At 36.3% G+C, this 15977-nt stretch overlaps 3 protein-coding genes across 8 annotated transcripts in view; 1 reads left to right on the top strand and 2 right to left on the bottom strand.

Annotated features, from left to right (window-relative positions):
• Positions 1 to 4628: 4628 nt before the first annotated feature.
• On the bottom strand, positions 4629 to 7629 carry LOC135085557 (adenosine 5'-monophosphoramidase HINT3-like). Its single transcript, XM_063980333.1, has 3 exons — positions 7331 to 7629; positions 6218 to 6411; positions 4629 to 5365 (listed from the first exon to the last, which is right to left on the bottom strand). The coding sequence occupies exons 1-3, from the start codon at positions 7530 to 7532 to the stop codon at positions 5339 to 5341; spliced, it is 423 nt and encodes a 140-aa protein (XP_063836403.1). The 5' UTR covers positions 7533 to 7629; the 3' UTR covers positions 4629 to 5338.
• A 200-nt stretch (positions 7630 to 7829) lies between these two features.
• LOC135085425 (EEF1A lysine methyltransferase 2) lies at positions 7830 to 10610 on the bottom strand. The gene is made up of 4 exons (XM_063980225.1): positions 10190 to 10610; positions 9463 to 9599; positions 8743 to 8902; positions 7830 to 8009 (listed from the first exon to the last, which is right to left on the bottom strand). Exons 1-4 carry the CDS (start codon positions 10383 to 10385, stop codon positions 7852 to 7854), a joined length of 651 nt encoding a protein of 216 aa, XP_063836295.1. The 5' UTR covers positions 10386 to 10610; the 3' UTR covers positions 7830 to 7851.
• A 744-nt stretch (positions 10611 to 11354) lies between these two features.
• The window catches only part of LOC135085423 (alpha-1,6-mannosyl-glycoprotein 2-beta-N-acetylglucosaminyltransferase-like), a 63538-nt gene continuing 58915 nt past the window's right edge, over positions 11355 to 15977 (top strand). For 3 of the 6 annotated variants that reach the window (XM_063980220.1, XM_063980218.1, XM_063980217.1), the window contains exon 1: positions 11355 to 11800. The gene's annotated coding sequence lies outside the window, so the exon portion shown is untranslated. The remainder of the gene's footprint in view (positions 11801 to 15977) is intronic. The other 3 variants (XM_063980219.1, XM_063980221.1, XM_063980222.1) reach the window with 3 other exon arrangements.

The following is a 15977-nucleotide window of genomic DNA, read 5'->3' as shown; positions in this document are numbered from 1 at the left end:
TTGACATTTGTTTAGACGGGGTGGCTAGTATAGCAACTTGGTTTTCCCCAAAAAAAAAAAGTATATTAAGGCGATTGTTTTACTATTCACATTTCGGCAGTATTCCAGTAAAAAAGTTAATACATAAATGATTACATTTTATAATATAAAGCGTATTCCGAGGATTAGCTTATAAGTGATTATGTGAGAAGAGTGAAGACACTTCTGGCATAGTCACACTTGGCGGCTTTCAAAATACCTACCCTTATTAGAAAACCAAACACTTTACTAACATTACTTTTAAGATTATAAATTGTATCCTACTAACGACTATGAACTGTAAAATTGTTTGAAATAAACGTCATTATTATTATTATTATAAGTATGGATGATCAATCAGTATGTCATAAAACAGTTTACTTTTCTCTCTTGTATAACAGGAATAAGAAAAGAATAAATCAGTGAAACAATAACAATACAAATTATATGCATCATGTTAAAAAAGAAAAAAGCCTAGAACAGATAGTCTGATTCAAAACACCCATGTTTATCCATAACTGAAGGGTAAAGTTACTACAATGGCAACCCTAAATATTTGGAGGTGAGTGACATTTAAATGTCATTTAAAGTGGCTAAATGCCAGTAGGCCAAAGCGACTAACTGTTAATAAAAAATGATATCCTACTATCCTCCTCCTACCCTACATCCGTTCTTGCATGAAAACTTGTAATGCTATTTTCTATTTTATTTAAATGCTGATACGACTCAAATTAGTTAAAAAAAAACGTTTATACTACCATCTGCTAGGCGCGTATCCAACCACGCCCACTGCGGTTGTGGCTTCGATTTTCGCTGAAGGAAATGAGTAATTTTTCGAGGGACTACTTATTAAAAATTAAAAGGCATTCTGATGTAAATTGTCTTTATTATGGCATCAAACAACGAATTAAATAAGTACCCGAATATACACGTAAAATACAAAATATACAAATAAATACCTAACTATAATAGCACATTATGATCCCAATGATTATTTAGTAATAATAATTCGTTGAAAGCAAATTCATAGCAATGGGCTATTCGTTTGTATTCTTAACAGTTGGCACCACTGTCGAACACTCGTATTCATAAACGATGCTTACTTAAGTGAAGCTGCAAATCGAACGCACAGCGTTAAATAGAGCTCTGTCACCCATATTCACAAACTATGCTTACATAAGTGAAGCTGCAAATCGAACGCGCAGCGGTGAATAGCGCTCTGTGATTGGTTGGTGTGCCTGAGCGTCCACGCGCACTGTGAGACCTCATAGTAATGTTTGTAAATACGGGCGTTAGCGAGTGTCAGGACCTTACTCTTACAGTGGCGCCATCTGGTAAGGACAAATACAAAGCTCTCATTCTTCTAACATAGAAATTAGAATCGGGCCCATCTATCGGCCGACTAAAATCGGTGGTACTACCCGTTCGCGCTAAGTTTGCCGGTCCGTGGAATGCACGTTCCCTCCTCCAACCGCGATTAAACGCAAATAATTAGTGATTAAACGCAATTGACTGTTTTATTTTACGCAAATACACAATTTTTATCAATATTAATAAATAAAAATATTTTCAATATAGTTTGCTAAAGTTATAGACGCTTTCCTTCGAGTCAGAGGCGGCGCAAGGCGTAGGCGACGTGGGCCACCGCCTACGGCCTCGCGGTACAAGGGGCTTCGCGCATCAAAAATTTTGAAAAAATGTATACAAGGTGGAGATGACAATATCACAATACGAACATTGACTATTAAATATAAATTCTTGATAGCTAAACAATGTAGTTAAAAATAAAAATATATTTTTTTCCAAACAAATTCAGCCATAATCAGACACAACATTAAGCAACAACACGGTTTTAAGTGACGAACATTATTCTTTGGCGCAATATTCCTTTAAAAATAATCACTGAATCAAGAAATCAGAAACTGTCAATGTATAGACCTTTGACCCTTTTTTTTTATTATTTCATAAAATCCGTCTTCAGGTCGCCACTAGGGCTTGCAAAATCGGATAGTTTTCAATTCCGGAACTGATTTCCGATATTGGGCACTCAACTCCGGAATTCCGGAACTAGTTCCGGAGTTGGTTAAAAAAAGAAAGCGCCACCCGACAAACATGTACACGTATGTGGCATCCACTTCAGGACCTTGTCCCATCGGCCGTCTGTTCTACGTACTATGTGCCCTGCCCATTGCCACTTCAGCTTGCAAATCCGACCGCTATGTCAGGCGACTGTAGTAATCTCCACATTTCTGGTTCGATCTCGAAAAGAAACACCGAGCATTAGCCCTCTTCATAGCACGCTGTGCAACTTTGAGCTTATTATAAGGCCTATTTATAGTGAGAGGCCACGTTTTCAAAACATAATGTCATCACTACTGGTAACACTCACTAATTGTAGACTTTCGTCTTTGAGTACTGAGGTGTTTTGGTTGAAAAGATGTTATGTAGTTTCTCGTACGCTCCCCAGCCGAGTTGGATTCGACGTATTATAACGTAATATAGAATCGCCCTCGTGCTCAGCCAGGCTCAAAGACCTTCTAATAGTCCAAGAACGCCAGTCATAATGGCAAGTTAGACTCTTCGGTCTTCTGTATAACCTGCCGTAGCGTATAGATGTGGTATATGGTACTGTTAACCTTTTCGATAACCGGCTTCCTCGAGAGGCTATAAGTCATCGAACCTACGCGCGAGACTATTCGTGATGACTCTCAAAAACAGCTTGTAGACATGACTCAGAACCCAGATGGGCCTGTAATTCCTTAATAAGGCTTTTACCCCTGTCTTGAAGAAAAACACCACTACGCCTCTGTTCCATGCCTCTGGCATTATTCCCTGGAGAAGACGAAGTTACAGAGTCTCTGAAGGACTTTCAGTATCGGTTTTCCACCCGCCGCGATCAGAAGCTCCGAGGTTATTCCATCATCACCCGGTGCCTTGTTGTTTTTTAGTTGTATGAGAGCCATCCTAATCTCGTATAGGCTGATGTCCGGGATATCTTCGATATATTGTCGAGTTAGCTTAGCTCTTGGTGGAACTATCCTGTGGTTGAGCTATTAACAGGTTAGGTGACCGTGGTATATAGCTGTCCATAAAAACTTTTCGATCTCTCCCAGAACCCTTTGTTGATGTTACATTACCGTCCGCTGTCTTTAGCTTCGTCAGCTGGCTTTGCTAGAGTTGTCTCTTGCGAACATTTTGGAGCTTTGATTCTTCTCTATCGCCTCTTTAATACTATCTATATATATAAAAATGAAACCCGTTTTCCGTTGTCACGACATAACATGAAAACGGCTTGACCGATTTGGCTGATTTTTTTTTGTAGTTTTCTAATACTCTGTACAAGGTTTTTACGGAAAAAAATATAAAGAAAATCTCTACGCTAAGGCGGTACGAAGTTCGCCGGGTCAGCTAGTTAGTAATAAAATTGCGAATACATGACTGTCTCGAGGACTTCCTTATAGAAGGACCGATTTGGATAAAAATCATTTTGAAAACTTAAAATCTATAATCTATAATAATATATACAGTGTGAGTCACGTTAAAGTGTACATATGAAAATAAATGAAACTAGACCTATTTTTATCGACAAAAAAGAGGTCAAAATTTTTTTGCGATTTTATTTAAATTTTTTATAGAATTTTTTTTCTTCCAATTACTTATTGTAAAGAAAACCTAATTTTAAAATAAGCGGCTAACTTTTAAACTAAGCGGAATATCCTGATAAAATAAAAACAGTAATAATGCTAAATAACAGGCGATACTAAAAAAATACATAAAATACACAAAAAATGCCAACAAATAATAAAAAATGATACTTTTTGAAAAAAATCTGCTTTTAAATTCGTGTTTTTTTGGTTATTTGATAAATTTCTCCAAAAAATGCCCCTTTAATAGGTGGTTTTTATTACTTTGTATTATTCTCTATCGTATTACCTTCGTAAAACCAAAAATCGCATGTCTCTATCCCTATCACAACGTTTACAATGATCGTTTGAACTAAGCCTCTCCGGGCGCGCCATTCAACGCTTCGTTAACAACGAAACTGAAAATGGCTCTAGATTTGTAATTGTGATAAAGACAAGTTAGATTTCAAATAAAAACAAAAGATTTCGAAGTAAAATAAGCATTTTAGTTAAAATTAAAATTGTCTCTACCTGTAGCTGAGAATAATGTTGTGGCAGGCCTTTGTTCAAACGATCATAGCAAATGTTGTGATAGGGATAGAGACATGCAATTTTTGGTTTTACAAAGATAATACGATAGAGAATAATACAAAGTAATAAAAACCACCTATTAAAGGGGCATTTTTTGGAGAAATTTATCAAATAACCAAAAAAACACGAATTTAAAAGCAGATTTTTTTCAAAAAGTATCATTTTTTATTATTTGTTGGCATTTTTTGTGTATTTTATGTATTTTTTTAGTATCGCCTGTTATTTAGCATTATTACTGTTTTTATTTTATCAGGATATTCCGCTTAGTTTAAAAGTTATTAGGTTTTCTTTACAATAAGTAATTGGAAGAAAAAAAATTCTATAAAAAATTAAAAAAAAATCTCAAAAAAATTTTGACCTCTTTTTTGTCGATAAAAATAGGTATAGTTTTATCTATTTTCATATGTACACTTTAACGTGACTCACACTGTATAAAAATGAAACCCGTTTTCCGTTGTCACGACATAACATGAAAACGGCTTGACCGATTTGGCTGATTTTTTTTTTTGTAGTTTTCTAATACTTTGTACAAGGTTTTTACGGAAAAAAATATAAAGAAAATCTCTACGCTAAGGCGGTACGAAGTTCGCCGGGTCAGCTAGTTAGTAATAAAATTGCGAATACATGACTGTCTCGAGGACTTCCTTATAGAAGGACCGATTTGGATAAAAATCATTTTGAAAACTTAAAATAATTTATGAAAAATTTCAATATCGGAATACGATATTGGCTTCAGTTCCGGAATTGAAATATCGGAAAAAACCTATCCGGAATTCCGGAGTTACGAAATTCCGGAATTCCGGTATTCAAGCCCTAGTCGCCACAGAACAAGGCCTCGCGAAATCTGTCTTGCCCACATCAAATTTAGGTCTTGCCCCGCCTCTGCTTCGAGTGACGTCATATCGCCAGCGGCAAACTTATCGCGAACGGATAGTATAATAATAGTATACTAAATACTCAATTACATCCCACTTATTATTATTTTTGGAAGATAATAAGAAAGAACGTTGTCCTAAAGAGGAGTAAAATTTGTACTAAATAAATTATTGAACGATGGAAAAGTGCTTAAATTACAACTTTGAGCTGTCCCAAGCATTGTGAAGTCATCATAGCCTCGACTCGACGTATTCAGGCTGAAAAAGGAAAATAATAATTGGTGCAGGTCGCGGGAAGCACTTGGATCCGGGCAGCGCGAGACTGTGGTGGAAATTCGGGAGGCCCTTTTTGACAAACAAAGAAATAGGAACATGAATGTAAGCACATGTTTCTATTTTTTCGTTCGTCTCAGTCACTATTTAATGCTTACGGTCTCCTATCGCGGTCACTTGTCTCTGTCGCAACTCGTACCACAATCTTATAGTGTTAGAAATAAAAATATTATAAAAAGGAAAGATTTGTTTGTTTCGTCATCATCATCATCATCATTTCAGCCATAGCACGTCCACTGCTGAACATAGGCCTCCCCCAATGCTTTCCATGTTGATCGATTGGTAGCGGCCTGCGTCCAGCGCTTCCCTGCTACCTTTACGATGTCGTCCATCCACCTTGTAGGTGGACGTCCCACGCTGCGTTTTCCGGTACGCGGCCTCCATTCCAGAACCTTTCTGCCCCATCGGCCGTCAGTTCTGCGTACTATATGCCCTTCCCATTGCCACTTCAGATTACTAATCCGTCGGGCTATGTCAGCGACTTTGGTTCGTTTACGGATCTCCTCATTTCTGAATCGATCTCGCAAAGAAAGAAACCCAAGCCCTCTCCATAGCATGCTGTGCAACTTTGAGCTTCTGTATAAGGCCTTTAGTGAGAGGCCACGTTTCCGAGCCATAAGTTATCACTGGTAACACACAGGTGGTATGTTTGTTTGTTTGTATTGAATAGGCTCAGAAACTACTGAATCATTAGAATCATACATTATTTGTAATGAACATAGGCAGTACAAAATTCAAAACTAAATTACAATATCAAATCTTAAAACCCATACTTACAGAGACAAACCAGTACGAGTCTTTCCTGAATATCAATCGTCCAATGAATCCCATATCGCTCTCCGGAGCAATAGTGTGCAGATGCAAGTGTTTGACGCTCCGGAACGGAGGCCAGTGGTAGCCTAGACGTGCATCTTGGAGCGATAGGTTGTTCTTTTGAAGTATATCTTGGGCTACCGTCAGCATGTGTTGAACTGGAAGTAATAATAGTACTAATAAGTCACGATAGCCGAACGGTGAAGGGGTCGGAGTGGCCGACTCGAGATCCGAGGAACGCGGGTTCGAATCCCATCGCCGCTCGACTATTGTGGTGAGCCCACTCGTAACACAAGCTTATTTAGCTTAACACGAGGGGCTAATGGGACTATTAGTAATTTGTGCAATAGAAATTGCTAATAATCTTTAAAAAAAAATTAAGTTAGATCAAATTGGGGGAGGCATAATTGTTTAGTAGTGGACGTCCTATGGCTGAAATGATGATTATCGATTGTTTTGAGAGCTGTGTCTTTTAGAATAGGTACTGGTTCAGATACATCGCAAGATTGTTTTGGAAGTATATCAGATTTCCTATAAAAGTACACTTGAAAATACTAAATTATAGTAGTAAGTACTTGTCACTAAAAATGTATTTATTAATTTATTGGACTGCCAACATGAAATACAGTAATAAACACAAAAAAAATTCTTTTTTTTTGTGCTTAGGTTTATTTTATTTATTTTTAAGTGATGTTGTTTGTAAGATTTTATACTTTGTCAGGAGTGGGGAGACAGAAAAAGTCGGGAGAATCCCGCCAAATCCTGACCATCTGGCAGTGGCAACCCTACCTAAAGATTAAAAAGTAGTTCGTATGTGCATGCCAGTAGCAAATTAGAAGAAAACATTGTTAAATAATTATTGTAAAAATAGTAATCATGAACTTTACTTACAAAGCAATTAAAATTCGATTTTCTGATAACAGAACTGCAATGTAAATTAAATTGTAACATGCAAGTTTAAGGCACAATTTCGCTTGCAATATATGAAGTTGGTCTCAGAATTCATGGTCAAGTTAACTCGAGTTTTAACGCGTTATTTTGAGTATTTATACCAAATTATGAAAGTAGATCTCTTACCTAGTTCTTTATCTGACGAAACAAGGCTTTTGCAGTCTTCTATATGCCTTTTAGGCACAGTTAAAACGTGAAATTTGCTCGCAGGTTTTATATCTCTAAAAACACAGACTTGGTCATCTTCAAACAGGAGTTCCGTGTCATCTAATTTATTAACTATATTGCAGAAAACACAGGCAGACTTTTCGGCTGGTGCACTAGCCATTTTAGCGGAAAAATTGTGAATAAATCGAGATTTCTTCGTAAAATCTGACGACGGGCGGTTCCAATTCACAGTTTTTGACAAATGACAGCTGTCACTAAAATAAGTTGCGTTCCGTTCATACCAAGTGCAACTGCGATAAATTATGAACTTTGGACAAAAACTCCAAAGTTTGGTGGACCTAAGGTATATCCTTGAAATGCAAAATAAAAGTATGAATGCATTTCGTATGATATTTAGATTCTAATCAAATAATTCATTAGGAAAAACGTTGTAGGTGTAAAATAAATAAAAAGTAAATTATCAACATGTAAAACTTTATTTATTTTTTAACAAATACCACAGATGATACAACACTGCCGACTTTCCCGCCAAATTTGAATTGAGGCGTTGGAAGAACTTTTTTTAGGTTGAATTTTTCCGAAAAGTGATTTATTATTTCCTCCTCTGTCCAATTACAAGACGTAATAACAAATAAACCTGGAAATAAACAAGAAATATTAATACACTTTACAACATTTAATATTTTCATCATGCTATGTAATGTACAAAAAGTTTTAGGGGCTTCTTTCTGGCATAATAGTATACATTTTTGTTTATGAATTTTGAATAATATAATTGTTTAATAGACCTATGATCCATAATGATGAGGATGTTCACATCCTACTAAAAACTGCTGGATGGATTTTGATGAAAATAATGTCTACATAATATACAAAGTTACAGGAAAAAGTTAGTTTATTTATTTTATTTTTTTTTTATTTTGTTTGGAAAACATACAGTGAAACAATAATAGATTAACCACTGCTTAAGAAACTATACACCATTTACATGTTTTCGCATATGTGAATTAGTGATTATAAATACATATTCAGATGAGAATGTTTCTAACATCCTCTGCTTAAAAACTGCTGGATGGATTTTGATGAAAACAATTTTAGTTCAGCCATTTTAATCTACATACATCTACATAAAATTACAGCAAAAGCGACTCCAAACAAATCCTACTAATATTATAAATGCGACAGTTTGGATGTCTGGATGTTTGTTACTCTTTCACGCAAAAACTACTGAACGGATTTTGATGAAACTTTACAGTATTATTGATTATAACCCAAAATAACATAATAGGCTATAATTTATGGCGATATGTGACAAACTAAATTTCACGCGGGTGAAGCCGCGAGCAAAAGCTAGTACATAAATAAATTACCCTGTTCTGTGACCATATCAGCTACTTGCTGTATGTACTTCTGTCTGTGCTCTTTAGCGTTGTCTGGGTTGAGACTTATTGCATCGTACGTGCCTTTGTCATGGACCAGTCCGAACTTCTTGCCTAAAGAGCTGACGTTAGTCTTTGTGATGTCAAATAGCTGAAAAAAATAATTAAAATTCAATTCAAATTCTTTATTGCTTTATAAGGCTGGGTCTATCTTACTTTAACTTTAACAAACGCCAGTCTGTCAAACTCCATAAAAAAAAGCACCAGTTATTCATTAGGCAACATTTGTTGATAAACTGTTAATATGACTAGTGTGAAACAAGTTTACCTTATACACAGGTTTCTGAAACTTGTCCGTCCACGCTTGCTCTCCACTCATAGCGGGGAGCACGGCAACATGTATCATAAACAATGTTTGATCACCTATGTTTATGGACTGTTTATAAACTGTTTACAGAGATGATGAAACATTATGAAACATTGTTTAAGAACAGTTTATAAACAGTGTTTATTACTGTTTATCAACAAATGTTGCCTAATGAATAAATGGCTATACAGTTAAAAGATGGTGCAACTCAGCTTTAGTGTTGTTCATACATAAATTTAAATATTCATAAATCAGTCCAAATTAAAAGACTTATAACTGTTTTATTTATTTCTCACAGTCCCTTCTTCCTTTATATCAACAGTATTAGTTAAATTATGTTTTACCTTATAATCAATGAATGGGAACTCAGTTTTAGACACCTTCTCTGCAAGTGTGATAGCTTCAACACAGTAATCTACTCCAAGTAGGTTCATGAATCCTTCTTTTGCCAGTTCTGTTAGTGTATATCCATTGCCACATCCTGAAAGATTCAGTTAAAAGACTTTACAATTGAATACTAAAGCCCGGTCTCTGAGTATGTAGAATTTTGTCCAATGACCCCAAGCTACCCATCCTTATCGCTCGATCGTAATTATGTTGCTGTCGCGCTCGCACACTCACTGCGGGCGCTCATCGCAGTCGCGACAGCAATTTAAAGATAAGGATGGGTAGCTTGGGGTCATTGGACAAAATTCTATGTGCTTGGAGACCAGACATACATTTTAGTCATTTTGTGCCCTATAACTGTACTGATAAAGGTAGAAGGCGCTGGATGCAGGCCGCTACCAACCGTGCGATCTAGAAGTCATTGGGGGAGGCCTATGTTCAGCAGGGGACGTCCTGAGGCAGAAATGATGATGTTGATGCCCTATTTCTCACTCTTTAAAGGGTTAAGGTGTAGCAAAAGGGGTTCCACTTTCACTGAATTTTTACCTACACTTAGTGAAGCATAGGGGGTTCTAGATTTGGCTGAATTTTTAAGGCATTTTGTATGGAGTTGAAACTTGTAATATATTTCACTTTTTACTGCAAAAACATGACAAAAATGCGTAAAATATTGTTATTATGTACCTAAATCGATTATAGCCGTGTCTTTCTCGATTCCACTGTCGCATATCCAATTTATAACCCTGTCCGCGCTGTCCTCACCAAACCATACGTCACCCGTGTCTCCATGGTCATCAAAGTTGGCTATTTCTTTCGTATACGCTTTCTGCCAGTACGAATGCGTACCCAATTCGGAAGAATCTAATTCTGTGTCTTCCATTATTGAGTTTTTGTAAAAAGTATTTAATTTGCAGGTTATAATGGGGTTTGCCTTATAACTTTATGTAAACGTTAACGAATATATGTTTTAAATTGAGGTATGTTATATGTACTATGTAAACTACGTCTAATGAGGTTTTTTTGGTTAAATTAAACCAAATAAATGAATAAAAATACCAAAACACCGATTCATATGTTTGACATTACGTTTAGTTTCAAGATCTTGAAATAATGAATGAGATGACATTTCTTAGTATTTTACAATAATGTGTATTACTAACTATAGTATTTTACTAAACTCAAGGATTGTGGAATGAATTCTGTACATAACATAGAATTTAGTAGGTCAATCGAAAACCAAATTACTCTTCTTCTTGACTAAGAATGGAACGATGAAACCATACAACGAAACGCTTTGACATTGACAGTGTGAAGACAGCTGATACTCAAGTTGCCAGTACAGAACAATAACTTCTATTTTCATAGAAATTAGTGGACACTGGGACTGGGTATAATAAAATTAGAAGATAAAAGATCCAAAATGCATGCAAAATGATTTTTTGACGAAGTGGTATAAGGGTCGTCCGTCAGATAATTGCATACAAACATAAAAATAACCTTCAGTTAGACTAAATTTATTAGTGAAAGTGCATTTTAAAAGGAAGGTCGATTAAGCCGACTTGCGTTAGTTATGCGAAAGACAAACGAAATTGATTGAGAAAAAAAGCTGTGCCTTAACTTTTCATGGTAGTTTTTGCTGCCAGGTAGAAAAAGTTAGGGTTACACTTGCAACATTTTACAGCTGTCAAAAATTCTACCATAGTCGTGTTCTTTCCTCTAGAAAAATATTTCGATTGATAAAATTGTTCAAAACACTGCTGCCTCTGCTAATTTACACTATAAAATTATGTAGAAAAACAAACTAAATGACTTCATCTCACCTGACCCTGACGAGCTGTCATTTTCGCACCCGACAAGAACACACCGGTCATATCTGTCAAGTAGGTTGAAATTCGCATTTGACTACTTTGCGGAATCTTGTGTCCATTTTCGTTCAATTTAACTGTACTACACTCCAATTAAAATCATGTGACAGAGTGCACGGCCTAAAAAATACATTTTATGAATGAAAATAGCGTTCCTATATTTTTTTCTGTAGAATATTCGTCGAATCGGGGACGAACCATCAATCAATACCTTGCCGTCATCTTTTTAGCTAATTTATTATACAAACGTAAAACTGTGTCAATAATCCAGTTTCGCTTAATAGCATTGGTGTTTTTATACAAAACTAAGACTTAATATTGTGTTTTGGTGAATATAGAAAGAGTGTACCAGCCGATATATTTTTTTACGTAACCAAAACAAGTTTATGTTGTGCTGACCGCATTTTATCCGAGGGAAAGTGTTTTTCTGGTGAGTAATCTTGTTAATTTAGCATAAATCATTGTTATTACGTGATATTATCTTACCGTTGCCTTTCCGCAACGCTACGTCGCATATTTATCAACTTTAAAATTATACACCACTAAATTTTTATCACCGAAAAAATTTTAACAGGTGATGTAGAAACGTGTGGAATATTGAAAGCAAAAGAAAAAGAAATGGTTTTCATGAAGTTAATTTTTTTATTAAATTTTCGTTAGTCCGTATTTTACGCGTCACAGCTGGGTCACTCCGCTGCTCGCTAGAGTAGTCGTACGCGCTCGCACGTTGCATCGATCTGTCTGTCTCGCTCACGCCTCGACCACGCTTCCAGTGTTATTATTACATACTTAGCTAACTTAGACCATTTTTAATTCTAATAAGTGTTACATTATCGTACTTAAATAGTGCTAGCGACGCGTGTGTCAATAAATTACCAATTTTAGGAGGATATTTTGAGTCACTTTATTTTACTCTTTTTTTTGCACAAATGGGATCAGTATCAATAACTCATTACCCAGAATTTTTTTTTTCGGTGATTAAAATTTAGTGGTGTATAAACAAATGTACGCACATGCGCAGCTTTTGCGACCTGCGACACAAGTTTTTTTTAATGAAAATAATTTATGCAAAGGCATAATCAAGCTCACAGCGCGTAGCATATTTTATGTAAATTATAAAGTAAAATCTAGAAGCTGTATGCCCATATTCCTAGGTCTATCATAGGTACACCTGTTTGACCTAACAGTACCTCTATCTTCATTTTAAAGCTTGCTATTAACTTACTTTCCAGTCATCAATAACTTATTTTAAAAACTTGAGCTGCCCATACAAAACAAAAGACATCCAAAATTACCTATTCATATTTTTTAACTTCACTTTTTTTTTAATTTTTAGAACACTTGCCAAAGTGTTATTATATTAATTTGTATATTAATTTTAATACAATGAATGTTTTTATCTAGTCACTATGGTAACATAGTTTAATAACTAGTTATTAGTTTGAACTAAACATAATAATGTGAGAGCTTGCCCTTTAGAGGTTACTCAAGCGTTGAACCATGAGTTTCATGCATAAATACTTTATACATTACAATAAATTAGATTTTTCCCATGGTACATTATCTGGAAATTGGTAAAATTATTGTCAAGTGTCTTTAAAATTTTCTTAAAATACTTTTTTTATAGGACACCAAACTTTCAGACTTTATTTTTCTAAATATGAAAATGTTGTATTTCTGAATATTCTGCTATTTTTTACCTAGTTACTGTTTCCCATTTTATTTCATTTACCTACTTTATACAATGGTTGAAACTTGTCATTAAGACTATGATTTTATTTACTTGTAATTTTCATTTTTATGTAGTGTCTACAAGGTCTACAATATTGGAGAAAGAAATTTACCTTCTAGTTTCATAATTTACTTGTAATTTTAGTTAAACTCACTCAAAGTTAATAATTAGTACTCAAAAATACTGAAACTCAGCTTAATTTTCTACCACTATTTTTATTTTTCTGTGTAACTGTTAGAGTTGTGCACTGTATTTATTTTTGGAAAGTACTTGTAATTTAATTTATCATGCTCTGACACATACTAATTTTGGCTTACAGTCCAGTATGTAATTTATTAACACTTTTTCTTTACGATGAAGCCTAGACTGTAAACTGTTTGTATACCTATTACAAATAAATAAATAAATAAATTTATCAGGGAAATAAAGAATTCCTCTCAACTTATCAACAGTTTTTCTAATTATAATATTGCATATGGCTGCATTATCAGCACAATGCACCAAAACTCCCTTTATCACCATTTTATTCATGAGCATTTTATTTTTTACTAGCGGCCGCCCGCGACTTCGTACGCGTGGATCCCTTTTTACCCCCTTGTGTCGTAAAATCCCGTCTTAATGAGCACCTACGTTCTAAAAGGAACTCCCACGCAAAATTTGAGACTCCTAGCACTTGTAGTTTCCGAGATTTCGTGATGAGTGAGTGAGTCAGTAACCTTTCGCTTTTAATTAAAGACTAGCGGCCGCCCGCGACTTCGTACGCGTGGATCCCGTTTTACCCCCTTAGGGGTGGAGTTTTGTAAAATCCTTTCTTAGCGGATGCCTACGTCATAACATCTACCTGCATGCCTTTCAGCCCGATCCGTCCAGTGGTTTGGGCTGTGCGTTGATAGATCAATAGTAAATCTATAATTAAAAGCGAATATAACTCAAAGGTGACTGACTGACTGACATAGTGATCTATCAACGTACAGCCCAAACCACTGGACGGATCGGGCTGAAATCTGGCATGCAGGTAGATGTTATGACGTAGGCATCCGCTAAGAAAGGATTTTACGAAACCACCTCTAAGGGGGTAAAACGGGATCCACGCGTACAAAGTCGCGGGCGGCCGCTAGTGTACCTATAAATGACATCATCTGTCTGTCTACAAAGTATGTACTTCAGGAGTTACAAGTTACTTTGACTGTGCCAATAAATTAAAGGTGACTTTAATTGTTCATTACATTTTACATGTTTTTGTAATTAAGAAATACGTTGTTGCTTAAAAACTAGACTATTTTGTTGCCTGTGGTGCTGTACCTACCTACTTACTTACCTAGTGCACCTTTTAAAAGGTTTAGGCTGTTCAAACTTTGTCTATTTTTAACCGACTTCAAAAAGAGGAGGTTCTCAATTCGAGTGTATGTTTTTTTTCATTTAGACGATCTTTAGCATCCGTGTCTTAATCACTGCAGGAGCAAAACCCTCCAATAGGCTAGTTTCCTAAAAAATGTGTAAAAAAATATTGGACACATATTTTTAAATGTCAATCAAACAAATAATTTCAAAGTTTTAGTGCATTGAAGTTCCGCGCGACGTCAAAGTGCTGCACTTTTACGCACTCACTGACGTCACGGGCCTTTTCTTTAGAACTTTAGCACGCTTTATCTCTTTACATGTTTATTAAGTTTTAAAAAGTGAAAAATACGTGTCGAGTAGTTTTCGATAAGCTAACTGACGGACTAATTAAAACTCTTGCCTTTTTACCCAGGAAACATCCCTAATTCCCTACTTACCATGGCAAATTGATTGTCCTACACTCCCCACACTGGCCAGACGGGTTGGGGAGGCCTGATGATCGCATGTTTGTCTCTAAGGCCCAGAACAGACGGTGAAACGCAACTGCAACGAAACTGCAACTGCTAGTTACTTTTGAGTTGCATCTAAGTTTCTGCCATAGCGTCCGTTGAGAGACCACACATGACGCGACCAGTTTGAAACTTTCAGTTTCAGCTTCATTCATCAGAATCCTCAGAAAGTTGCAGTTTCGTTGCAGTTGCGTTTCACCGTCTGTTCTGGGCCTTAGTCACCTCTTATGACGTGCACATAAACGTCAATATGTGTTCGATAACAATTTTCAGCTGCAAAAAACGTGAGGTATAATGTAATGTAAACAGAGCTTTTACTGTGTAGCTATGTGGTGCGGTAAACCCTTAAATGAACCTAGCAAACCTTTTTCATTGTTTTTGCATCGTATAACAAAGGATTAAAGTTAAAAATATTGGGGAAAATGTATTCCCACTTTCATAAAAAGGGTTAATACGCGACGTTACTTAATGCATTGCTTTTGTCATTGTTTTTGCATCTATGTACAAGGGCGTAAAGCTAAAAATATGGTGGGAAATATATTACCACAACCATAATAAGGGTTGAAACCGCGACGTAGCTTAGGGCGTTGCTAAGGGACGGTAGTCTAACAACTTTTTAGAGGCCGATCACGTGCCGCCTGCGTAACAGCAGGTTATTTATTAGTTGCCTCACGCAATAACTTGGGAACATCTGTAATAAGAAGTGGGAAGGGTTACGTCCTTCGTATACAAGGTTACTAAAATCTTCGCTACCGGTTTTGGTCTCTAATGGAATAACAATCATCATCATCTCAGCCATAGGACGTCCACTGCTGAACATAGGCCTCCCCCAATGCTTTCCATGTTGCCTGGTTGGTAGCGGCCTGCGTCCAGCGCCTTCCAGCTACCTTTATGATGTCGGTCCACCTTGTGGCTTGTGGGTGGACGTCCCACGCTGCGTTTTCCGGTACGCGGCCTCCACTCCAGAACCTTGCTGCCCCATCGGCCGTCAGTTCTGCGTACTATGTGCCCTGCCCATTGCAACT

This window comes from Ostrinia nubilalis, chromosome 28 (assembly GCF_963855985.1).
Source record: "Ostrinia nubilalis chromosome 28, ilOstNubi1.1, whole genome shotgun sequence".
NCBI classification, from domain to species: Eukaryota; Metazoa; Arthropoda; class Insecta; order Lepidoptera; family Crambidae; genus Ostrinia; species Ostrinia nubilalis.
Note: the sequence above shows the minus strand (reverse complement) of the source record. Positions and strands in the feature narration are given on the sequence as shown.

Bases quoted from the DNA above. Each gene is read 5' to 3' on its own strand.
- LOC135085425 (XM_063980225.1), bottom strand. From the start codon at position 10,385: ATGGAAGACACAGAATTAGATTCTTCCGAATTGGGTACGCATTCGTAC. The intron at 9,600-10,189 runs GTACATAATAAC...TGAATCTTTCAG, and splicing joins CACGGCTATAATCGATTTAG to GATGTGGCAATGGATATACA. The intron at 8,903-9,462 runs GTAAAACATAAT...TATTTTTTTCAG, and splicing joins TCCCATTCATTGATTATAAG to CTATTTGACATCACAAAGAC.
- LOC135085557 (XM_063980333.1), bottom strand. From the start codon at position 7,532: ATGGCTAGTGCACCAGCCGAAAAGTCTGCCTGTGTTTTCTGCAATATA. The intron at 6,412-7,330 runs GTAAGAGATCTA...TATTACTTCCAG, and splicing joins TTCGTCAGATAAAGAACTAG to TTCAACACATGCTGACGGTA. The intron at 5,366-6,217 runs GTAAGTATGGGT...TTCCTTTTTCAG, and splicing joins ACTCGTACTGGTTTGTCTCT to CCTGAATACGTCGAGTCGAG.